Genomic DNA, 26,161 nt, shown 5'->3' with positions numbered 1-26,161 from the left:
AAACTGGTTTTGGAGGTGTACAAAAATTATATGACGCAGCACGCGCCAGCGGACTCCACGTCACTAAGAAAGAGGTGCAGGAGTGGTTAAAAACTCAGCTAACTTATAATCTACATAAACCGGTACCTCGTACTCGTGGCGCGTTCCGAAGGGGCCGGCGCGTTTTCGTAACATCGATAGACGCCCAGTGGGAAGCGGATCTTGTGGAATTCCCTTCACCATTCGCAAAAGAGAATAAAAACATTCGATACATGCTAACAGTAATCGATGTGCTCAGCAAATATGCATGGGCCAGGCCGATACAGTCAAAAACGGCTGATGATACGTTACAGGCACTACAAGACGTGATTAAGAAATCGGGAGAAGACCCGACAAACTTCAGACAGATGAGGGGCGGGAATTTACGAACCGAAAAATGCAGGGGTGGTTGGAGGAGGTGGGAATTCACTGGTTTCACACCTACAGTGACAAAAAAGCTAGCGTTGTTGAACGTTTTAATCGAACCCTCAAGACGATGATGTGGAAATACTTTACATATAAACAGACACGAGAATGGCTTTCTATTCTACCCCACCTTCTTGAGAATTACAATAACACTGTACACGGAAGTATCAAAATGAAACCCAGGGACGTAACAGAGGAGAACGATTGGCAGGCATTTTATACACTATTCGGTCCTGAGTTGGCAGCCGGGGGAGCCAACCTGAATTCAAGCCGGGAGAACGTGTCCGAATTACAAAATACAAGACCACTTTTAAGAAAGGATATTTGCCAAATGGACAGAGGAGATTTTCGTAGTTTCAAAAGTTGTGTACGCAGCTGGCTTGGGAACACCACCAGTTTACAAAATAAAAGATCTGAATGGAGAGGAAATACTCGGCACTTTCTATTCTGATGAACTTCAGAGCGCACCTTCAGAACGCGACGAGCTGTACAGAGTAGAACGAATTTTGAAGACGAAAAAAATTAGAGGAAAGAAATATTATCTGATAAAATGGAAAGGTTATCCAGAAAGTTTCAATAGTTGGGAGCCGGAGGAAAATGTTATTAGTACTACGTAAGTACTTCGTAAGTTCCTGTGCTGGTTCTTGTCAAGTACTACGGTGCTGGTACTTGTCAAGTACTAACGTAAGTATTTACGAAAGTTACTCAATAAGTACCATGGAGGAAGTCTTAATTTCTTGAAAGAAGAAAGTGTCAGTTTACCACCCCGCTTCCAACCACCTGGCCAAGTATTTATCATGTACTGTCGTAAGTAATGTTCACTTATTGCATCTTTTTCGGCCGTATGTGGATGAGGTGGGGGCCCCTCAGTTCCTGAACATATTAAGTTTGCAAGATCTTCAAAGCGACTGTGCATGTTACCACAGTCCGTTCTTTCGAGCCCCCCTTTTTCAGCTTTATCAATAAGTTCTGGCTGAAGTATAATGTACACAACTGACATGAACCATAGACAAGTAACTCCAAAGTCCACCCTTTCATCATATCAAGTGCTCGTAAGTCAAACGGAGCATTATAAGCACACACTGTTTCACAAGCATTAAGAAGTTTGTGTAGGTTCTTGAGTGAGACTCGACGTTGTTCTAGTTGTTCTTGACCAGGTGGGAAGTACGCTTTTTCAAGTTCCTCCTCCTCGAAACCGTCTATTAAAAATCCCTGGCTGCCGCTATCGCGTGCCGAAGGGCTGCCCATGCAATTCCAAAGTCAAAAGCTTGTGGAAAATCTACTGGTCCGACTGTCTCTGTATCAATCGTTGGATTAAGTATATTCTTGAGAACTTCAGGCGTAAGGGGCTGACTAATTACCAAACATGGAAGCCTGTAGTCGTGGCAAATTTCTAAGAAAGTCTGTTTGAACTTGTTGTGAATCTCTTCTAGTTCTTCTAAGGCGGTACCGGTGATTTCGTACGACCTGGCTCGAGTCAACACATTCCGCCTGCAATAATCCCAAGGCATATCTTTGAATATGATAATGAAACTGGGTAAATGGTCAAATGCTCTAGAAACAATCTTTTTTCTTCCCACTCCGTGGAAACGCCCCGGATTCTAGAAAAAGTCAGATGTTGAATTATGGAAGAGTCACAAATAATGTATTGTTCTGAAGGGAGGGGGGAGGTTTCCTCCTCCCTCCTCCTCCCAGCCTGACATTGTAAACTAAGAGTATGTTCTATAAACTGATTCTGAAAATCGGCAATCGAAACGGGGGTGACACGCCCATTATAAAAGTCGGCAATGTTGCTGGAAAAACTAGTGTCAAATTCTGGTACGTGATACACCTCCGGTCCCTCCGCCAAATTTATTGCATCGTAACTCTTACCACTTCCAGTTGGTCCATTTATGAATATGTATGACATTTTGGGGATACTATATCATAGAAATTTTTTTAAAATTTTTTTTATTAAGATATATACGATAAGACAATGACAATCCTTTCTATTTCAGATGCAATAAAAATACTTGAAACCGGAGAAAACATCAAAATTGATGATGGAGGCAAATTAGTATTTGGTGAATATGTAGATCCTTTCATATACGTAGACAGTGAGCTAGAAGTTTTTCACCATCGGACCTAAGTACGGTTCGGGAGGTGATCCTGCTACATGCGATGGGGTGTGTGTCAGTTGGCAACCGAGTCTTCAAAAGTTTACCGATTTAATAATATTCCGTACCCTAGGTGAAAGTTTCGATGCAAGCACTGCTAAAAGTTATGCTGCAAGCCTGGCCGCTCACTCCAAGAATACTATCGGAACCGTCACCGAAGGGAATCCTATCGGAACGACCTGCAGATTTTACAATCCATCTAAAGTGTATCAGAAGCGAGGGAGCGAGGGGCCTCAGCCGGGCATGAGGTATTTTAAATTTCGGTTTAAAAGAGGGGGAGGAGAGGGAGAGGGCTCACGATTTCGCTACATGTATTGATATGGTTCAAGAAATTGACTGCGGTTTTAAAACAGTGAGCCCGTTACTACCAGTCCGAGAAAATCCTGCTATTGTACCTCGTAATATCAGGAAAGGTAGTAAGATAGAATTCTTAGCATTTAAACCGCGTTAAGTAAGCGTGCTCTTTCTTTCACTGTTTGAGAGATTAATATTTTGTGCTGCACCTAATAAACCAGAAATTCAAGATGCGGAAGAACTAGTCGACTTAGAAAGATTAGGCGAGATATATAAACAAATAAATGCTGACAAAAATATTATAGTGGATTTTGATGAATTAGAATAGATATTTCTTTTAATAAATTTATTTATGATATATATAGGACAGTACAATGGATCCAATCGTGAATGAATATAAGATAAACCAATTGGTCGATATACTTGACCTCGATTTAAATAGAGGCTAGACACTCAGAATTATCTGTATACCATGACTCACACAGATTTAACAGATTCTTCAGGTAAAGGTTTTACTCTAGAAAATCCCTTCGGTAAAAAACCATGGATAGATTTCAATGATCTTAGAGAAGAATTGGTGAAGAAATGGGAGAAGGTGCCGCCGCAGTTTATTCCAAGGAGACTTACTGTGCATTACAGCATAAAAAAACGTCGCTTACGGAGAGCATTCAAAGATGTAGTTATAGAAAAGATTTTTCCTACGAAGTCAAGCGAGTCGAGGATATCGCGCAGATTGATATCGAAGGTATGGCCAAAGAAAGAAAGATGTACCGTGTTTATACAGAAATGGAAGTCAAATTCAAAAATCCAAAAGATCAAAGTGTGCAAAATCGTACACACTATGTTAACTATAAGGGGGTATATACACAAAAGATAAGGGAGGGGCGGCAGTGAAAGAACAATTAGTAAAAGACTACAAAGAATGGCTTGATAAAACTGAAGCTGTTGAGGGTTCTGGTCTAGTTCTCGAGGAGATACTTAATTTAAAGTAAGACTGGGTAGAATTACTACTTGGGGCTGGCCCCGGCCCCCAACTGCCGGAATGGTTGAAAAATAAGAAATGTGTGAGCGATCTTGTGCTACTCAGAGGCGCCGAGAACTGCTTCCAGTATGCCGTCGTAGCAAGTTTAAAGTTAGCCGACCCCGAGTTTCGTAAAAAGAAGGCTGGTAATACCAGAAAAAATTGGAATACGTACTCTCCATTTATAGCCGATTACTGTTGGGACGCATTCCATTTCCAACACCCGCCGATGATACTATTTTCGAGCGTTTTGAGCGACAAAATCCGAGCATCAGACTCAAGTATTTCAGATCTGCGAGTCCGATCCCGATCCGTCCGGTATAACTGTGTTTTACGGAGCCCCTAACAGAACCCCTCACGGAACGGTTCCGATAGGGGAAGGTGGAACCCGTCCCGGAACCGTCCAGACAGCGAAGATTTTACTAATAGTCGGCGCCGATGGCACCCTTCGAGTCACTATGTACCAATTACTGCGGAAAATCGCCTTCTTAATTCTAATAAAAATCGTAAGAATGTGCACAGACGGAAGTGTATTTGTACGATTTGTGGAAAAGGATTTGCGTCAACAGGAGAGTTGGAAGAACATGAGAATTATTGTGGAACAGACACTGCCCAGCCAGGTTTTCCTAAGGAAGTATGTCAATTCGAAGGACATCGGAAGAAGGTCCCCGCCCCTACGTCGTCTATGCAGATACTGAGGCAATTATTGAGAAGGGGACCGGTCGACATATTCCAATTTGTCTTTCGTATGTTATGGTGGAACGGGGGTGGGGAGGATCGCGGACCTCTTCGGAACGGCGGCCCACCGTTTATGGTAAAAGAACATTCACAGGTCTCTCCTGTGTTACAGACTTTCTAAAGGATATGAAAGAACGGGCTGAGAATTATTCGAAATCGTATTATTTGAAAATAAAACCAATGAAAGATCCTTCTAATTACGGCAATCCAGTCTGTATTGCATGTGGAGAGCCGGCAGGATACCTAGACGGTGATGATACTTTTTATTGTGAAAAGTGCCGTCCGTTGAGAACCATTCCTATCTACTTTCACAACCTCAAGGGATACGATGGTTCTTTTATTTTGAAAAAGTTACATGAAATCGACGTCGGAGGGGGACCAGAGCCTAAAATCATAGCTAAGACGGGCAATGGTGGAATTATGGGTCTCTCGAAAACATTTATTTTTCACGTCTCAATTGTTGTCGATGGGGAGATGGAGATAAAGAGACGCCACTTTTCTATAAAGTTTATGGACAGTGCTCAGTTGATGATGGGTCATTGGCGAAGTTGGCAACGACTGTGCCGGACCACGGATGGACGGCAGTACCACTTACGTACCCGGACATTCAAAGAGCGAAAGGTTTCTTCCCTACGAATATTTAGACTCGGTTGACAGACTGGGAGAGAACCAGCTCCCGGAGAGGGGGGAATTTTATAGCGAATTGACGGAAGAGGGGATTTCAGAGTCTGATTATGAACATGCATTAAGAGTTATGGGACGAAGTTGGATGTAAGACGATTCGTGATTATATGGAATTCTATTGTGAGACGGATGTTCTCCTTCTTGCTAATATATTCGAAAATTTTCGCGACACATGTTTAGAAGCATATAAGTTAGATCCGGCCCATTACATGTCAGCGCCTGGCTTGACATGGGATGCTATGTTACTTTACACGGGTAATAAGTTTAAACTCATTCAAGATGCTGAGCAGATGACTTTCGTACACGGGGAATACGAGGAGGTATCAGCCAGTGTAATATTCATTATTTACAGACAAATCATCCTGCTTACGCCGCTGGCGGGAATTACGATCCAGAGAAGCCGGTGACCGAAATAAAATATCTCGATGCAAACAATCTCTACGGCTGGGCAATGAGTCAGGCAATGCCTACGGGCGGACTTCATTGGATGAAGATAGAATGGGAAGGCGGAGCCGGCGGAGCGGGGGGCGGAACGGGGGGCGGAGGGGTGGAACCATGTCCCACCTTTCCACCAAGTTTTCTAGAAGTAGACTTAGAATACCCAGCCGAATTACATGAAGAACACAGCGATTTGCCATTAGCGCCGCATCACTATGAATTTCCGAGGCAGGGCGGTCGACTGATTACAAGTGTGATGGATAGAGAGTCCTATGTCTTACACTACAAGTTGCTGGAATTCTATCTTCGGATGGGAATGAGATTGAAAAAGATTTATCGGGTGCTTGCTTTCGATGAAGCTCCATGTCTCGCGAAATATATTGACTTTAACACTAAAATGAGGGCAAAGGGGAGGACAGATTTCGAAAAGAATTTCTATAAGCTGATGAATAATGCAATGTTCGGTAAGACAATAGAAGATGTTCGAAAGTACAGAGACTTTAAATTTGTTTCGGACTGGAACGGTACGGATAGTGGACGTAAAAAGATTCAGAAGTATAATCCAAAGATGAAACATATAACTTTCATAACTTCCGAAGAGGATGGCGATTCCTGCGACAGTGCCCTACTGGAACTGAAAACGGATGAGCATAGATATGTAAAACCAGTTTTCATCGGCGCCGCAGTACTGGAACTTTCTAAGCTGCTTATGTATGAGACGCATTACAATTACTTTCGAAAGCGGTTCCCTGGAATACGATTAGCCTACATGGATACTGATAGTTTTGTTTACAGTGTGCCACTTCCCTCCCCGGACGTAACTTTCAATGATATAGTTCGGGAAGATGTGGAAAAGAATTGTGAGAAGTCTATATATGATACTAGTGGGATGAGTGGACCCATGGTAGCCCCGATTTTCCGAAGATTAATAAAAAAGTGATAGGTAAATTTAAAGATGAGTTGAATGGTGAACCTATTCTTGATTTTGTCGGCATACGCTCGAAAGTGTATGCTTTTCGAACTCCAACTTCGGAGACGAAAAAAAATAAAGGGGTGAAAGATGTTTGTGTTAGAAAACATTTGAACTTTGAAGATTATAAAAGATCTGTTTGAAACTGGGAAGGAGCCCGAGCCGGCACAATTTGTACAGTTTGTACGGAAAAAGGCTGGAGAAATCCGTAGTGAAAAGCGTAGTAAAATCATGATGGCACCAAATGATATCAAACGTGTGCAGTTATACAATCCAGACACGGGCGAATGGCTGGCAGAAACATGGCCGATAGGACGGACGGTCATGTCATGGTTAAAATTGTAAAGACTTTAATCTACTATTTTCAATAGAGACCAGGGCATCACTGATAACATAAATGTGGGCAAATATATTATCATTGTGAGCGTCATCGCCACCCCACGCGGTATCTTTCTTCAGGATCTCAAGTTGAATTCCGTCCTTTGTGTTCATTACTTTTAAACCATTTCCATGAAACTCAATATCTTTAAAGCTACGCAGATCGATAAACAGACAGAATTTATTCTTCAAATAATCGGCCTCATCTATATCAATTTCACACCAATCTTTATCTTCAGCAAAATACCGTCGCACCTCTCGCCAAAATTGTCTTGGTATCATCTTCTGAGCGTACACTTTATTTGCAATGCCTTCGATCATTACAGACACAGATTCAATGGAGGGGTTAAAGAAAAGTTCACTGTTCAGTTCTGACTGATTCTGATTTTTAGTGAAGAGTATAGCGATACCTCTAATGCTACGTCGTGGTACATTTATATTTTCATTGATAACCGTGTCCGATTCTTTGAATGGGATTGTTCTAAAATAATGTATATGCTCGTAGAGAAAACTTTTCCCATTGTTGTAATAACCAGCAGTTGACCTCGCGAGATCGAGGTCAGAAATTGTCTCGTATTCCATTTGAATGTTTTTTAATTTATAATTGGTTGTAATCAGTTTATTACTGACAATTAATTGGGGGGCGGGTGCCAACGTAATTTCCCATTCAATATGACTCCCTAACGCTTTTGGATATGCAACTCCATGACCTGTCACGAGGGGATGAGTGAGACGAATAGCATATTTTGTTTTATATGTGTCGAAAAGTAAATTATCGCCCACGACGGCGGCATCTGCATCGGCCGCGCCACTTCTCAATTTTCTTAGATTTTCGTTCTGAATTCCGTACAGTGTCATGTTCGATCTCTCCTTTTTATGTTTGAAGAGATCACGATAGCATTCAATGAGGTTATATTTACTCAAATCGGAAAGTGCTGGCCCTCAAATGTGAGTTTCATACGCTCCACCAAATTTTTTGCAACATTTTGTACTACATGGGTAGTTCACCTCCCATTACTTCGAGATCAAAAACCAGGTCGAAAGTATCTGGAACTAAGAGTACTCCGCTTTCTAACTTTGGACATCGTATGATAAGTGTCTGGCCTGGATCTGCCTCACTTGGATTATGAGCAATCACGTGATGAGTTCTTTCTGACTTCGTTCCATTCGGTATTCGGTTGGTGAAAGTCGGTGATAATGTTCTATCGTACCCCATTTTTCGTGTAATGTATATAGTAGAAGAAAAAAAGAAAATTAATCACATCTTAAGTTTCACTTCGTGTATATAATGACTTAGAAGAAAAAATTCAAATCACATCTTTACGTAAATATTTCCGTCTGCCTGAAATATAAATCGATTGCCTGTGTCGCGAATCAATCGAAGAACCCAATATTCTTGGAGATGATGAGCCTCTTGGTCATCCTCAGTATCCTGGAATACAGCTATGAATTCTAGTCGCTTAAAGAAGTTAGTCTTTTGACATTCCTTCACGAAAGCTAATATGTTATGATAAAGATTATCATCTTTGAGTCGGACACCTGGATTTGCTCGAAGGATATGTCGATTTACCCGCCGAAGTTTGCACCATTCCAATTCGACGGAGAAACCAAACAGGTCTTTATTTTTAGAAAGAAACTTTGCAATATTCTTTTCACCAAACATGCTGATTCCGTAGGGGTGTCATATATTAGTACATAATTTTATTTATAATGACTAATGTTAATCCAGTTAAAAATATCCATAGCTGTTCTCCAACAAATCCAACAACTGATCCTGCTGTTTTTAAAAGAAAACTGACAAGGGAGCCGATTAAACCTGGTATTGCAGCAGCACTTTTTGCGGCCAATGTTTTTAACCATTCGCCAAATTGCTTTACAATTTCTTTCGCTTTTGTATATACTTTGGGTGGACCTGAACCAGACCCGCCAGTTCCTGCTCCTCCTCCTTTAGTCACAGCCAGGGCAATTGTTGATATTGCCATTCCAAGGGCAGTCAGTATTGCAGCGATTGTTATACCATTTCGTTTAAATAATTCTGTCAGCTTCAGTCTCAGTGATAATTCTGGATCAGAAATTACATCACGAAGAGACCTAGTCGACGCCAGTCTTTCACGTGCCCCACTGATCATATCAAGTTGTACTTCAATTCGATCATCAATTTTAGCTAGTCTTGTTCTGAGTTCGGGTGTAAGTTCTGTCTGCTCTAACAGATTTTCTCTTTCACTGTAAAGCTCATCAAGACGCATATTTGCCATCTTTAATTCATCAACAAAAGCTCTATATTCAGGGTTTAGATTGTTCCATTGTTCGATTTTATTTTCAAAAGCTTGTATTTTATCTGCATTACCAGAAGCATCTTGTCGTAACTCTGTCAGTTTATCTTTGTATATACCCATGTCTTCTGGCGTCATCTTCTCAGCCGGTATTTTATCGTTTTCCACATCTACAGAATGCAATGCACGACTCACATTTTCGGGCTCTGCGCTGCTCCCCCTCAAACTGTATACTTTACTTACAAATTCATATCCTCCGCTTCTCTTTTTACTGTCTCGAGTGATCTAAATCCACGTCCTATAGTTTTTGATAGCTTGAGGTTTTTATAATACAGATTTCCATCCCTAATCTTTGCATTCATAAATAATTCGTTTCGTGCTGCTTCATCAGTAATATTATTCTCGTTTAAGAATTTTTCAGCCATTTGTATTTCAATTGTTACTCTCTGTCTAGTCGTAGGATCTACCTGCGGGCTATCGCGTGAGCCAGCCTGGGAAGGACCGGCTTCTGCAAAAGTATCATCGGTAAAAGATGTTCAGCAGTAACATCGTCATCATTCAAATTTGCATCATCGAAATCCTGGAGTTCTATATTCTCTCCTCCTTCTGCCATATTGTATTTCTATATTACTACAATTATTTTTTATCCCCCTTACATATACAGTAAAAATGCACATCTCAGTTGTTGAAAGCGTTGAACAATTGGCTGATTACATAGAAAGAACAAGTGCTGCATATCGACGAAGTTATAAATTGATGGGTCGAATTGATATGGCTCTTAATATTACTAAAGGAATTCTTGTAAGCTCTGCTGTAATAGCAGCAATTCCGACAGTTCCGGTACTGTTAGCCTTAACTCCTATACCTGGCGTTGTTATTGATGTAATACAAGGAAAAACGGTGTACAAAGAGACGAGAGAAATATAAACATTATTATGTTCAATATAAACAGCTGCTTACACAAATACAAGAAAAAGGCGCAACCCTTCGGAACGAGGAGGCTCCGGAGTCAGAACTTATTCAGAACATATTTCATCAGGCGCTAGAAATACAAAAACAAGAAGGATTTAGTCCACCTCTGGAAAGATATTTAAGACATTATGGATTGAATGGATATGAAAGTTAGTTCGCACCGATAGGAACTTCGTGTTCAACATCAGCTAGACTACGCGACCGCCGGCCGGACTGACAACGGGGCTCCTTTATATAGGCTAGTTTGATGACCCGGTTGACTCACACGGAATTTCCCGTACATGTATAAACATGCTCAGCAGGGAATTTCCCCGCTTAGTTCAGGCTGCGCCAAACCCTGTTGCGCATGCGTGAGTTCGTATATAGGTCAGGGTCACACTTTAGTTACATGGATGGTTAAATTTCCTTCGCTTCATGTAGATAAATGAATAAAATGGGTGTAAAATTCTTATTTTGTCCTGGAGGTCAAATATTCCTTACTACTAATGTTGTCAAAATTATCAAAATTGATACAGCTGTATGCAGCCCTGCTACTTTTGTGTCACTGTCACTACATATCTGCAGTGTCACTGAGATAGCACTGACTCTGATGTAGTTGAAGAAGAGTTAACGTCAAATGACGCAGTAAAGATTCGTTTTTAAATTAAATAATGTGTGGCTAAATAGATAATTTATTTTCTACCAAATTTGCCATTATCACACCTAAAATATCGGAGATTAAAACATTTATTTCATGGAATATTTAAACCTTTCGGTATTGTAAATGTTGAGCATCATCTAAGTCACATATGTCTCGTACTTTTGAAACTTTTTAAGATAATTTTGGCTGGTACTGTGCTGACAAATATTCCTAGTTTGGCAAAATGTAGCCAGGAATTCACAATTTGCATACACTCTCATGATCGTGCCTTTGTGTTCTCTTCAGCAGGTGGTATTGACCTGGCCAGAGTGGGATTAACTAAAGTCGACTTAGACTGATAAATCCAAAAAGTCCAATGATGTATTTAAAAAATAATCACTATAAGAACTTGCCTTAAGAAAAATGGCTCTACAAGCTGCTGATAACAGGTAGTTTCGAACATCTACGAGCAGAACTGCAAAAACATTTTACTTTGCGTGCATCCCTAATAAATATGCGGTTATATGATATAAAGGGCACTTGAAAAATTTTGATCATATTGAACGGCGGGAGACTTGAAATATTTTGAGGGTGTTGCGGGGAGAATCTGAAAAAAATTCTATCGCGATTCCTCCAGCCCCTCAGGGTCATTTGCGAACGCAGCCTTATACCGCTCCGAGATTTTTTATTGTGCACTTCTCTCCAATCGGAAGACACACGCAAATTTGGTCATTGATTTTCTAAACTGCATCGTGTTGCTTTTTCACTTTCCCATTCTCGTACATGTGAAGATAAAAATGTATATGTGCTTTACTTTCCGTCGACAGAAAATTACTTTGGCTACATTGAAACTTCCATAAACGGCAGTAAAACAGAACAATTTTCCATTTCTACATGTTGAAACGGAAATGGTTTTAGGTATGATAGTATTTTGTAAAAATAGAAATACTGTCAGTAGATTTTCCTTCTTTGGGAGGCGTCAATCAATTGTGCTACAACAGTTTTACAGAATTTAACTTTTACTTTTAATATCTAGCTTTCAACAAACGTATGTAAGATTTGTTTCGTGCCAACATTTTACTGTCTAGGGAGAAAAGACTACAAAAGGTAAAACAGATTACGTTCTTTCAATAGATACCTGAAGAGGGTTATAGATGAAACTATACGCTGTTCTGTACTTGCCCCATTTGCTGCAAGAGTGAATTTCGAAGAAGACATGAAAGTGTTGGATTACACTATTCCAAAAGGAGTAAGAAGCAATACGTGAGATGAAATGTGCTTTTACGTTTCCACTTGGACGGCAACTTGTATCAAATGCGTAACAAAATTCTGATTAAGTCAATCGATGTATGTCCTTCTTTAGATAGAATGCACCTCTGGGACAAAGATTCAGACTCTTAAACGTTTGCAAATGTTTCCTGATCTACCACTTGCTTTGGCTCATTTTGAAGCCGTTGAATTGACAAAAATGTTCACTATCGTCGTTTTTCAGAAACATTGACATTGTGGGTTTTCATAGAGTTAACGAGTAATGCGGCGATTTTAAATTCGAAACATTCGTAAATCATAGGTGATTTGTTTCTTTAGAAAAAAGGAACACAGTGACCACCACATTTGTAATACTTATGTCGAAAGATAATAAATGAGATATTATTTGAGGAAAGTTTGAGCAAAAGTTTAGGCCTTTCATTTTCGAGGCGCATACCACTTTAAATAAAATAAAAACACTTAAAATCGGATTGCCTTGTAGTATAACACAATACACTTTTGATCAACACCGTAACAAGGTTATTATAGGCCTACTTCATCAATAAATCAATACGCAGACTTACGTGATATTTTTATCTCTCCTTAATTCGACCCTTGCTCTACAGTGAGGGTACGTTTTGGCCGAATTCTTCCGGTAACCCTTGTACATCGAGTAAATCAAATTTGATTATTATCCCATATGAATACAGAAGAGTTCATTATTTTTGTAAGGCAAAAAAAATGATTATTTTTGTCCTTCACACTCAGCAATGGTGATGCGATGACGCGATTTTCTTTTTTTTGTCCCCCCCCTAACAATGCTAGTTTTGCACTATTTATCCAAGAGTTAATTGTCATTTATCTCTGACTGCAAAATACTACCGTATTTTCTTTGTAGCATTTTTGGACATGCAAAACAGGGATATCAAGGATAGCTGTACTGATTAGTATGTAACCGAAAAAGACATTACGCGCTGGCCCCGAAATTACGGCGCGGCGCACAGAAACTAATCTCTCTTTTTGTCATATATTAGTGTATGATAAAATGTGTTCCTATACGTGTATCTCGCTTGTATATTTAGACTGGAGTAATACACGCTCTTGGTGTTGTGTTGGCAGACAAGGCAATATGGCCCGACCCAGAAAGGTATGTCATACCTACAAAACGTAGAAAAAACTGGGGAACGGATTTTCTGACTCTCGAATTTTACATTTCTTTGTTTAAGCTTCGTCGAAGTTTTCAGTCTTTATTTTGTAAAATCAAATATAAATTTAAATTTCCTCATGAAGTAAGCAAATGGCACGGAGGTCATTCTGAATATCAGATATCAGATTTTAGGTACTATGTGTATCTACTCCCAATCCTTGAACGATAATGCATGATAGTGATTATGAAAGAAAACGGTTCGGGATAGAAATGTTTCGATCTTCGCTGATTGGAAAAAATATGTGTCCAGGTTTCGTGTCGTTTGTACTTCATTGCACTGTATCTGTTGCATTCAAAGTGACTTTCATTCTGATACGACATAGGAACACATGATATCGGGAAAGGAACTTGTAACTGTTTTGGCCCGGGAGGATGGATCTATCTTTCTGAACATAAAAAGTGGCTGACCCCTTCGTCGCTGAAAACGAAAAACAATGAGACACCCCGCACTATGGCAACGTTCGAAGGCGACCCCTCCTTTTCAGGGCCAAAGGTTTTAAAGAGTTGAAAAGTCATGTAAACTGACAAAAATCTGTAAAGACCGTTCCTATAACCACCGTAGTATACATACAAATATAATTTTGGGGAAAAATTGTATGTCCTGGTTAAAAATTGATTTGTGCTTGCGTCTGTAAACTCGCTCTTATTTTGAAAGCCAAAAGTTCAATACTCGCTAGCTATCAATGACCTCTGTGATTAATAAACTTACTTGACTTTCATACACAGGTTCGACCCTGACCGATTTCTCCCCGAAAAAGTTGCAGAGCGTCACAAGTTGGCATTTTCTCCATTTGGATTCGCTGGCAAGAGGATTTGTCCAGCATATCGGGTATCCCACGCTGAGGCCTTTGTGCTATTGGCAACGCTTTGTAGAAAGTTCAAATTTCATCTGGTTGGAGGTCAAAATATAAAGCGAAAGTACGGTTTTGTTACATTGCCGAGCGAGGAAGTTAAGATCACGTTAGAAAAAAGAGAATGACAACTCCTTAATTCAGATCATCACAAATCGGCAAAGATGTAAGAATTGACAAAACTAACTGCATCATAATATGAAATGACTTTGTATAGTTTTGTATTTGAGCATAACAGTTGATTCAAAAAAATACTCTTAGTCTAATCTTTCTAATGTTGCCCTAGGATATACATATACCGTAGAAGTTCGAAATTCTCTACGAATTACTTTTAATAATTTTAATGTTAATAATTGTGAGCTATGTATTTGGTGGAGCAGATAGACCGGTATGTTCGAGCTGTAAGATTTGTTCAGCAAATCCATTACGCAATAAATTAAATAATGTTTATGGCCACATAGCCTTTTCTGTATGCACGCCATATTTCGTGTAACGTAATCTATGACCAAAAAAGGTCCGTACTCAAATGAATGTGGAGTCAGTGATACCACCGTTCTCTGTCGGTTTTTTCGCGAGTAGATTAACCAGAGATCAACAAGAGCAAAGGCCAGTGGATGGTTAATAAAAATACTTTATTTCTCAGTCAAGTCATCTACATGAACCCGATGATGATAATAAGCTGATTTTCCAAATTAACTGATTAACTATCTATGCTATAATTTGCTTAATTACCATATTGTATAATTATACGCTTATATTATGAAATAACGTATAGTTTGGAAATTTACATTACAACTTACATAATTACTTACTTCAAAGATATCTATGACATATTGTAGCTGACGTGTCACAGCTGATCGGAAGGACAAGGTCAAATATCAGTGCCTTTGTTAGACTTACTAAAATCGGCCTTAATCTGGCAATGAGGTATTTCCTGACCACTTCCTTATCTATTTAACACGATTTGAACTAATTTGGGATAATTGGATGGTGAAGTAATGTCTTTAAAATCTGTAAATTTTATCTCATCTGCTTTCCTTTTTACCTTACACACGTATTTCATGAGTAATTTGTAATATTGAGACATTCAGCTATGAGGCAACTAAAACTTTTGAGAAATTTGTAAAATATGAAAATCCAATTATTCCAAATAAGTTCCAATCGTGTTATTTGTAGTGACTTTGCCAAAACCCAATGTTGTTTGTCAATAAATGTGTTTATCACCTTCTTTGCAAGGTTTCCAATTAACATAGAGCTGTTTAATTCATCATGACGTCCTTTACACGTACCGTTGTTGGTTGTGACAATTTGGGATTTCTCTAAAACTTTGGAGTTTTCACCATAACATCAGTACATTTTTGTACTTTAATGTTACAATTCATTTCCGGAATGCCCCGTGGCTTGTTTTCCGACCTGCTGTTCAACTTTTGTTTTTGTTTTTTGTTACAGTGCCTATTTCATAGTGTGCTTGTTTGAATTGTCTGTAGCTGTTGCAAAACTTAATGTTCAGCAGTGCTGTGCCTCTTGATATATTGTCAGCTTAAGTGTTTTGATTTTTTTCACAGATGCAGACACAGGAGATAGATTCACATATATTTTATCATTTTTCGTATGTACATTGTAGGCATGCGTTGTACTAGGGGAACGAGCACAATTAACCGCAGGTGGAGAGAACTTGCCTTCCATTCTCGTTTCAAAGTGATGGCAGCGGTTCGATTATGATTTGATTGCTTATTAATTTTAGGACATAAATAATGTAAAATATTATGGTTCAAACTATGAACAATATTTTCCGATATACATCTGGCTATAACTGTGCATTTGCATATGTTTTAACATTGATGTGAATTTACTTTTCTAGGATATGGTAGATTAGGAAGGCGTATAAGTATTGAAAGTTGATTTTTGAATATTACCCACGAGTGTCATTTCACTATGTAATGTAATCTATGGCACAAAGTATGAACAATTAGTTTCCCTTCTTGCATTAGTATATTTTTGAAAACTGATTTCATTTACTCGACTGTAATGAGGTAAACAGTAATACTTAGGTGATCACCAAATATGATATTGAATTCATCAAAATATATCAATGTGTTATACAGATGATTCTCCCACCTTACCACGAAAAGAAATCAATTTTAAATTATAGCTGTGTCTGTTTAATTGATAATTTGCCTGCACGTATTTTTCCCGGCCAATTGTCTACTTTTCAGCACCCCATGATAGTCAACTTTTCCTGGCATTTCTCATTCCAATACGTTTAAAGTCAGCATCATTCTGTTATCAAGAACATATTATGAGCGTTGGTCATTGAAGCACAGCAGTCTCATTGGATTATATTAGAAAACTTGTATATGAAAGAATTTTTTCTACCCATTCCAGAGTGAATTCTCGGTATGATACACACTGAGTGAAAAGCTGGAGGCCCCTCTAATGGTACCAATTTTCAACCCCTCTCCCTTTGAACACCCAGTATTTTCACAGTTCCCCAATTTTCTCTCCCCAACCCCGAACGATAACTTTGCTTGCTCCTTAGCTTGAAGAGGTATTGTAGCACTGATTCTGCTGAGTTTAGAATGTACAAACGAGTCAAAAGGCGAGTTTACAAGAATTAGGTTGTAGGGAAAGCAACAATTTTTATCCCGTGACTTTGCTGCTTTTCTAGTTATCTGTTCTGAGTCCTGAGTTGTGCTGTTCATAGTTTAGTAATTTCTTTGTGCCATGTAACATTGGGCAGCAACTGAAAATGTTTAATACTATATGCCATATTGAAGGTGCGATTTGACACGAATCGTAGACACGAATTTTTGGATAATTATGTTTCATAGTTCTGTATGATGTATTTTCTTTCTTCTTTTTTTCCGACAGACTTGTATGTTTGCTTATTCTGTCATGTACTAGCGAATGATACACGTAATATCTACTCCTCTGTACATTTTGACCGGTGGCCAGAAGTACTGAATAAACAAACTATAATCATATTAAAGGTACGATTTATTGTCCAGCCTGGTTGCTTGTGTTTAGGATAGTGTTACGATAGGTTAAAGCCTGTAACTTCCTGGTTAGCGACCGTACGGTTGTAATCAAATTTGAGCGCCCACCTAGTGTTAACGTCCTGAGCTGGTAAGAACGGTACCGATAAGTAAAATTGAAGTGAGCCGAATAATCAAATTAACGAACGTCAACAGAGATTTTTGTTACACAGTGGGTTGTCGTACGAAAACTACGCTCACAACGTTAAGAGTGCATATAAGTTACTACAAAAAGTGAAAAAATACACTGCAGTAAATACCAACTAAATTATGGTCCAGTATAGATGGTTAAACACCGACACTACATTCAATGTCTTATAAAGTTTTAGCGGTGTCTGTGTTCATGACTCAAACGCAGTATTAATAATCATAATTTTATAGAAGCTACCTTACGCAGTAGATTGAGTGTTTTTCCAACGTCATCGAGTATTTAACAAACATGGACTATATACACATTGCTTTTATCAAGAAAGGTTTTACGTTTTACGATGCTCGGACGATAGCTTCGACGGTACCTTCTAAAGATTCACTTCGATTGTTTACATCCCCAACCTTGAAGAAACTGTTATTGTCTTGCGTTTAGTGTAACAGATGCTAAACTAATTAGAAATGACCGGAGGTTGACTTTGACTCAAGCTTCCCGTTGAAAGGATATCTCCTCCTGTTTTGACAATATATCCTGTCCTTTAATATTAATATTTTCAAACGCCACTGAGTTTTCAACAAACAGTGACTACACATTACTTTTATCATAAAGGTTTACGTTTTCGATGCTCCTACGGGGTAATGGGCAGAGAATTTGCAGGAGACTATTATAGGGCTTAATTCCGTATCTTGACTCTGAACAATCATATCCTAACTCCTGAGACTGCGCTTGATTGAAGACCCTTTCAGTGGGACCTACCATTGAATATGTCTTTGTAGGGACGACGCGAATATTTACTTTGTATCCGAGAGGGGACATGCAAAGTACATGCTCTTAGCCAAAAAGCGTCCGTTACCGCCCCTAGCAATTTGTTATGGCAGTCTGAAACGCATGGGAGAGAAACTATTGAATGCCTGAAAAGTTCGTGACAAAACAATGGAGCATTACTACCGGTCAAACTTATCAACTCATTTCATGCTACATTCAGCTTCCTACTAAACGGAAACACGTGGCAAGAGGAAGTATATTTTCGGCGGGATTGCATTACCGTTGACTGAAAATTAAGATGGTGAATGTAGATTCTTCCATCGTCGTGGCCGTGATAATCATTTTGATTATGTACCAACACTTTAAATCAATGTTCAAATATCGATTATTAAAGGTGGCTTGACTGAAATCTTACACACCAGTCAGTACACTTACACGGTTAAAAAATATTGTTCCTAACCATGCCCTTCGCCTACATAAACAGTGAAAATACTATCCTTCTAACCGTACATTTTAGTGAAAACACAGGCCTTCATCCTTATAAGGGAGCCTTCAGTAATTACATGTCGGGTGGACTTTGGGAATTGGGGAGGGTCACTTGTTAGAAATCTGTCCAAGAGGAGGATATTTTTTTATAAACCTGTCTTTGGGGTCACTTTTAACAGTAGCTGATTTTATGGCCAAATCTTCGATTGTCCATGTGATATTTCCTCAATAGGAAATCACCGACAATATATATTGATTCTTAAAATATGTATTGATCCTTAAAATACGTTAACATTATCGAAAAGCTTTTCAAGCAAAGAAGATACAGATGTATCCTACATTAAAGACATCGTCCGCTCGCACGGCTCGTTAGCCAGACAGGAGTCTTCCACTAACCACGCCGTGCGGGATACCCCCACTATTTTGCGTTAAGGTAGTATGCACCTCGAAAGTGAAAGACTTAAACTTTTGCTCTAACTTTCCTTAATGAATCTTTCAATCATTCTCTTTCAAAATCAAGAATAAAAATAGGGGGTCACCGTGCAAATTTTGGTACTAGAGAAACAAATTACCAAGATTTACCCATATTAGAAATTCAAAATGGCCGCCATCCCTGTGTTAACTCTATGGAGAAAAATAAAAATTTTCGAATTTCGAAAAACTAAGCCGGTGAAAAGTTTTCTTTCACCAAGAGCTTTAAAATGAACCCCCACATGTGGTATATCAGAAGAGAATTGTAAAAGTTTGAGAGTCCGAATGTCTGTCCCCGAGGTGCGTTCTACCTTAAGGAGTTTGATGGAATTAGAAAATCAGGCGGACCAATCAGAGCACGCGTTACACTCAAAGAGGAAACCACGCCTACCTTCCAAACGCCGACCACCGCACTGTTGTGCACAGCTTTTCTCTCGATTTACTTACTGGTTTACTAGACTTGGTTCAAGTGCGTAATTGTGAGCATGTGAGTTGTGTGAACGTCTGGAATGCAATGATATATGTTCTGTTTTCCTGTGAAATGTGTGAGTAGGATTATGTGAACGCGTTGAGTGGGTGAACGCGAGACAGGGGAGTTTTACCCGGCACAAACTAACTACTGCTATAGCTGCACAGACTAAATAAAAACGCGTTCGATCGCTACCAAATTTTACACGAGGAACTTTTACAAATCATTTTATTTTTTGAAAATTCACCGACTTGAACCAAGTCTCTGGTTTACCTTCGTCCTGTGACACCCTAATGGCTCAAACGGAGATTTAGGAGTGGGAAGGCAATCTTGCCCGAGTTACAGGATTTGATTGTCATGCATGGAAATCTTACTGCGTGGTGGGGATAAAGTTACAGGCGATTTTCTCGTCATTCAGAGAGGTGGCGAAAAGTTCCGTTTCAGTGATCGTGGGTTACGAAATGTATGGCAACGCTTTGTATCGTGTGAAGCGTTAGATATCTCCCAAAGAAAAAAAATCGACAAAAATATGGCGATAGTGTAGAAGATGACTTTGAAAAATCTGACGCTGTAGTCTATGAAAAATTCATCGATGATTAAGCTAATATTGCTTGCTGACGCTTGTAGTCAATGAAAAATTCACCGATGAGTATATTGCTACTGTGATGAATAGGTCAATTTTTTTGAACAACACCCAAACAAAATCCGCTTCTTTGATTTCCAGTTCTAGCTTATTTCACAAAGTCCTAGTCCATGTTTTCGAGCCATGCTTCTAGTTGTTTCTCCCGCGGCGTGTCGATTTTCTGTTCTGGTAAATCCTGTTCATCGTCTCACAATGTTTACAATTTTCCAAAGATATGAACAACAGAATAGCTGCCGGCCGCGCCAGTTGACAGGACCACAATGTCTGAACAACGTCTGAGTAATGGGTTTATCGTGAAAGAACTTTTCTATTTCGCGCTGCGATCTTTTGAGTTTGGCGGGTTGACGTTTTCACATTACAAGTTGAGCGACAGCTGGGAATATCTTGCTGTACGACGCGCTGGCGGCTGGGCCTTTGTTTTGACGTTTTGAACACATCAGTGATTTCAGCAGTAGATTTCAGTAGCATGAAATGTGAACAGCGACCACGAATACTTGTAAATGTAACACCGAGAAAAAAGTGGGAAAAGACCTATACTACTACATTCGTAGTAACCGATTATCTGATTGGCTATTTACTGGTCACATACAGTCGTGTGGTGGCGCTTTAAAAAACACGATTTAGGGGGTCTATCAGCCAAGGTCTGATTTCGGGAAGCATCCAGCTGCCCGGAGCGGAGACCTTGGCAAGCGAAGATGTATCCTACATTAAAGACATTGAACACTATCATGAAAGACAAGAGACAAAAACATATGGGACTGGTTATAGTTCTCTCACAGACTACCGTGTATAGTGAAGCGATATTTCGGTGAAATTCCAAAATCAAATTTCTTGCACACGCATCCACTTGTAACCTCCCTAGCTTAATCAAATACATTAATATAAATAATCAAGAGTACATATAAACACATACTTAGCTAATTTTATATTGGAAAAAATATTCATAGTTTCCTCATATACAGCTATGTACACTGAATCAAAATGTCGGTGAAATTCCAAAATCAGATTTCTTGTACACACATGCACGTTTTACTGCCTATTTCAAACATAGTACATTACCTACATTATCAAACATATAAATGTACAGATATAGCTTGTTGTGTGGGGGGAAATTGTCAAAAGTTTGCCTGATTAACTCCCATGTATTATGATTTGATATTGTTGGGTGAAGCCTCATCTTGCCCTCTTTCAGTTACGCATGATATAGTGATCCTTGAAAAATGCTTGAGCGATAAATTGCGACCCTGCCTCCTAAAACGCAAGCCTCCTATAATATCAGTCCCTGATTTACATAACAATAAAACCAATTGTTATGTAAATGTGCTGATACTGGTTCAGTTATACCTGCGAAGAATACTTCAGTGTTTGGGGGAGGGTCAGGCTTTAGAATGTCAAACAAGGACAAGGATCACATTTTAGACAAGAGGTCAGCGGGGAGGGTCACATTTTACAGTACTGGTGCGCACGGAATTCCCCCGGCCCACCGCTGTAAGTACTGAAGGCTCCCTAAAGCAACCCGACCCAGAGCCTGTCATACATGTTCAAATGTTTAACACCTCTATGAATAAGTGACTATGAAAAGGATCTCTGACGGTTCAACTAAGGTTCAGTGACCCACCTCGAATGACCCGTAATCTGGTGAACGGTATTTTCAAGGGGCGTTGCATATTTGCGACAGTAAACAAGATGGCGAATGTAGCTGTTTTAGTCGCTGTGGCTGTTGTCGTCATTTCGATTCTATACCAATGCCTACGACCAATCTTCAGAGCTCGATTTTCAAAGGTAGGTTAATTTTTATTATATTGTATAAGATGCTTCGCATAAACCTGCTGAACGAAAGTTCCCGATCACGTAGTAGCAGTGTTAGACTAAGTGTAAGCGATACTCTTGTTTAGACTATTTCAGAATTAGGGTATACATGCACTGCCAAAACCCCCATCCCTAAAGGAGTATTCACTTTCAACTGCAATTATGACATCCAAATTTTTCATCTCATCACATGTACTTTAGATAGATGCTCGCTTATACCCTGTGTTCGACTCTATCACCATATTTGACTCACATTGACACTTAAACCCATATTTTGTAGAGGTGGTTTAGCCTCTAGCCAGGTTCGACCTTCGGTCTCAAATACCTCTGGTCCCCTAAAAGAAAAGTGATGCCGTCCTCAACATTACATCGTGACGGGGCAAGTTTTCCAGTGTTCGATAAAACGTAGCAGATAGAGTCTATGGTTAAGGTAGAACGCGCCTAGGGGACAGATAGTCGGACTGTCAGATTTATTCAATTCGTTTCTGAATTACCACTTGTGGGGGAGGGGGGCTCATTTTAAAGCTTTTGGAGAAAGAAAAACTTTCAACGGCTTAGAGTTTCGAAAATCCAAAATTAAATTTCCCTCAATAGAGTTAACACAGGGATGGTGGCCATTTTGAATTTCAAATATCGCAAAATGTTGGGTTATTTATTTCGCTAGTTTCAAATTTTGTATGGTGATCTCCGGTTTTTATTATTGATTTGGTAAGAGAGTGGTTTAGTTTCATTCAGGAAAGTTTGAGCAAACGTTTGAGTCTTTCTCTTTCGAGGCACGTACTACCTTAAAACCAAAGACATATTTTCAATACATTGCAAACATACACCATTCAAACTTATGCTTAAATGATAAGGCATGAACTATGGCGTTGAATGCCTGCCAAAATTAAGCTATGACATTTGTAATTACGACATGCCTTTCGCAATTACGACATGCCATGATGAGATGCAAAATGCGAATATTTGACATGCAGACTTGACATTCGTAATTACGACATGCCATGATGAGGTACAAAATGCGAAAATTTGGACATGCAGACTTGACATTCATAATTACGACATGCCATGATGAGGTACAAAATGCGAAAATTTGGACATGCAGACTTGACATTCGTAATTACGACATGCCATGATGAGGTACAAAATGCGAAATTTGGACATGCAGACTTGACATTCATAATTACGACATGCCATGATGAGGTACAAAATGCGAATATTTGGACATGCAGACTTGACATTCATAATTACGACATGCCATGATGAGGTACAAAATGCGAAAATTTGGACATGCAGACTTGACATTCATAATTACGACATGCCATGATGAGGTACAAAATGCGAATATTTGGACATGCAGACTTGACATTCATAATTACGACATGTCATGATGAGGTACAAAATGCGAATATTTGGACATGCGGACTTGACATTCTTACATGAAGAATGCGAGAATTTGCTATGGGGACATTCAATGCGAAGTTACATTTGATCAGGCGCAATGAAGACCCGCGATGCAACATGCGGACATGCCATTATGCGATGCAAAATGCAGACATGCCATTATGCCATTATGCGATGCAAAATGCAGACATGCCATTATGCGATGCGAAATGCGGACATGCCATTATGCGATGCAGAATGCCGACATGAGGAGTAGAATCTTTGAATTAGGCTACCTTTTCCAGCAAACTAGGGGGTCACCTCATATCCACAATGCACCGGTGTATTCGCAAACATGGTCGGCCTCGAAAAAGACGATCCTACGGTCTCTTGAGCTCCATGAAGGGTCTATGGTATTACGAACGAGCATCAGAGAAGTGCTTGTGTGGCCTTCTGTGGTAAGCTAGCAAGGACACCAGTTACTCAGAGTATACATATATGCCAAATGTCAAAATCAAGCAATCCGTTGAACTCTGATTTTATAAATCGCCATGTACGCTCGAGCATGGAGGTAGTAGGAGCATTCAATCTCTACTTCTCGATCTCAATTCATAACGTATGGATGATCAGTTTCACGATTTCTTCCAAAGAAAATTTAACACAATTGGAACTATTTTGTGATTATAAGATCTTGAGCATTTTGTTGTAATCTATTTAAAAATCATCAATCTGACAGTGTTTTTGTGTGAAGACGAGGGCAAATTTTATAAATTAATGATAATTGCACAATCATCAAATACATCTCTAACAAATTTGACATTTTTGTCTAGCTTTTCGCACTCTCAGGAAAGGAGAACCCATTAAATGTAACTGATTTGTCAATTTTGTTTAGGTTTAAGTGAAAATACAAATTCCCTTTCCAAGGTTGATTTGTAGGCATTTGCTTTTCTCACCGAACGATGCATGATAAAATTTTAATTTTCGATGGTAAAATGGCCTTCTACCTCTACCCAAATCAGTTCTGCTGTAGTGTATGTTTTTTTGGTGATCTCTCTTTCAAATGATTTGGTAGATGTTAAAAAAATGACTTGTACATTTATTTATTTCATATACAAGGAAATAAGACCTGGTAAATTTGATAAAACTAACCTTTTCTTGTGCGTGTGCTAATTAATGCTGGAAAATTTTAAAAAATCTCTGAACTATTTCAGCCCTTCTATTAAAAATGAACTTTTTTGGTAGATGCAAAGAAATGTAATCAATATCATCTGTCTATTGAAACCTTTAAATATTAACGGAAAAACCAACATTTTTTTGTCTGGAATTTTTAAGGACTGTGAAGAGATGTCTTTGCAGCTTTCAGGGACCACTCCGAGGAGACCCTAAATCTTTTAGAGACCACACTGACATGACCTTGAAAAATTCAGGGACCACCCAGATGAGTCCTTGAAACTTTTAGGGACCACCCAGATGTGACCCTGAATCTTTCAAGGACTATCCTATTATGACATTGAAACTTTCAGGGACCACCCAGATGAGTCCTCAAAACTTTCAGGGACCACCCTGATGAGTCCTTGAAACTTTCAGGGGCCACCCAGATGTGACCCTGAATCGTTCAAGGACTATCCTGGTGTGACCTCGAAACTTTCAGGGACCACCCCGATGAGTCCTTGAAACTTTCAGGGACCTCCCAGATGAGACCCTGAACCTTTCAAGGACTATCCTGATGTGACCTTCGCTCGTCAGTTTGTGCATTCACAAGCATTACTTGATAAAGCTGACAGGCAGACACCGCTGAAAAGATTTGGTCCAACTTCCTGCACATACAGCGTCAATATTCATGACGGTTGAAGTTAAGATTATGTAATGGCTTAACACAGCGTCCTCATCGCTCCCATGTGTGACTGGTCGGCCGGCTCTAAAACATGTCTTTGCATATTTATCACGCGACGAGATCTACAAGGCATATTCTTCCCGGCATAAATGTGATAAACTGGGCAGTGGCTGAACCTTCAGTCGACTTAGACGAGCAGTCCTTGACGATTAATGGTAATTTCCTCGCTGGTTGAAGTATGCTGTCACTAGCCGACGCGCCGCTGGTCTATACAGTAAACAATTAATTATTCGCAAACAATCAGTTCATGATGGCACATTCCATTTTAACCTACAGGGGCATCTAGGATTGTGCGCTTGTGTAAGGTCCCGGGTAAGGTACATGTTGCTCTTTTATGCTGGAAAGTTTTCCCACCATTTAAAATACTATGGTTGTATGTTACAGTCTTCATGATTAATTTGGAGATGTAGCCAATGATACTTTTCTCATTAAGCGAGACACTGAATCGTACACCAACTAATATGGTCCTTGCTAATTTACATAGTAAAGGTCACGGGTCACATTGTTGTGAGGCTCTGCATAGTTTCAAGTCGAGTGTGTAAACAGCGTGGTGTTCGAATGGATTTTGACTACTGCACTAATTCCTTCGTCGGGAAAGGTTGCCGATTCTGAATGTAGGACGTCCTGGAAATGGAAAGCAATGGAATACTGGATATCTCCGACGAATTTGATGTCTGTTACCACGGTCCTTTGTGGAGTGACACTGACACTGCTGCATGCTGTTCCCGATCTCGACAATGATGTCAGCAACTGTGATTGTAGCGTGAA

General features: G+C 39.5%; 2 protein-coding genes across 2 annotated transcripts in view; both read left to right on the top strand.

Annotated features, from left to right (window-relative positions):
* Positions 1 to 17,286, top strand: part of LOC139136305 (cytochrome P450 20A1-like) — a 37,128-nt gene extending 19,842 nt beyond the window's left edge. Inside the window, exons 9-11 of the mRNA XM_070704034.1 lie at positions 12,122 to 12,236; positions 13,318 to 13,382; positions 14,169 to 17,286. Coding sequence (XP_070560135.1) covers positions 12,122 to 12,236; positions 13,318 to 13,382; positions 14,169 to 14,421 — 433 coding nt within the window. The 3' untranslated portion in view covers positions 14,422 to 17,286. The remainder of the gene's footprint in view (positions 1 to 12,121; positions 12,237 to 13,317; positions 13,383 to 14,168) is intronic.
* A 4,439-nt stretch (positions 17,287 to 21,725) lies between these two features.
* LOC139136355 (cytochrome P450 20A1-like) overlaps positions 21,726 to 26,161 on the top strand; it is an 81,691-nt gene continuing 77,255 nt past the window's right edge. The window contains exon 1 of the mRNA XM_070704083.1: positions 21,726 to 22,092. Coding sequence (XP_070560184.1) covers positions 21,934 to 22,092 — 159 coding nt within the window. The 5' untranslated portion in view covers positions 21,726 to 21,933. The remainder of the gene's footprint in view (positions 22,093 to 26,161) is intronic.

Source organism: Ptychodera flava, chromosome 1 (assembly GCF_041260155.1).
Source record: "Ptychodera flava strain L36383 chromosome 1, AS_Pfla_20210202, whole genome shotgun sequence".
NCBI classification, from domain to species: Eukaryota; Metazoa; Hemichordata; class Enteropneusta; family Ptychoderidae; genus Ptychodera; species Ptychodera flava.
Note: the sequence above shows the minus strand (reverse complement) of the source record. Positions and strands in the feature narration are given on the sequence as shown.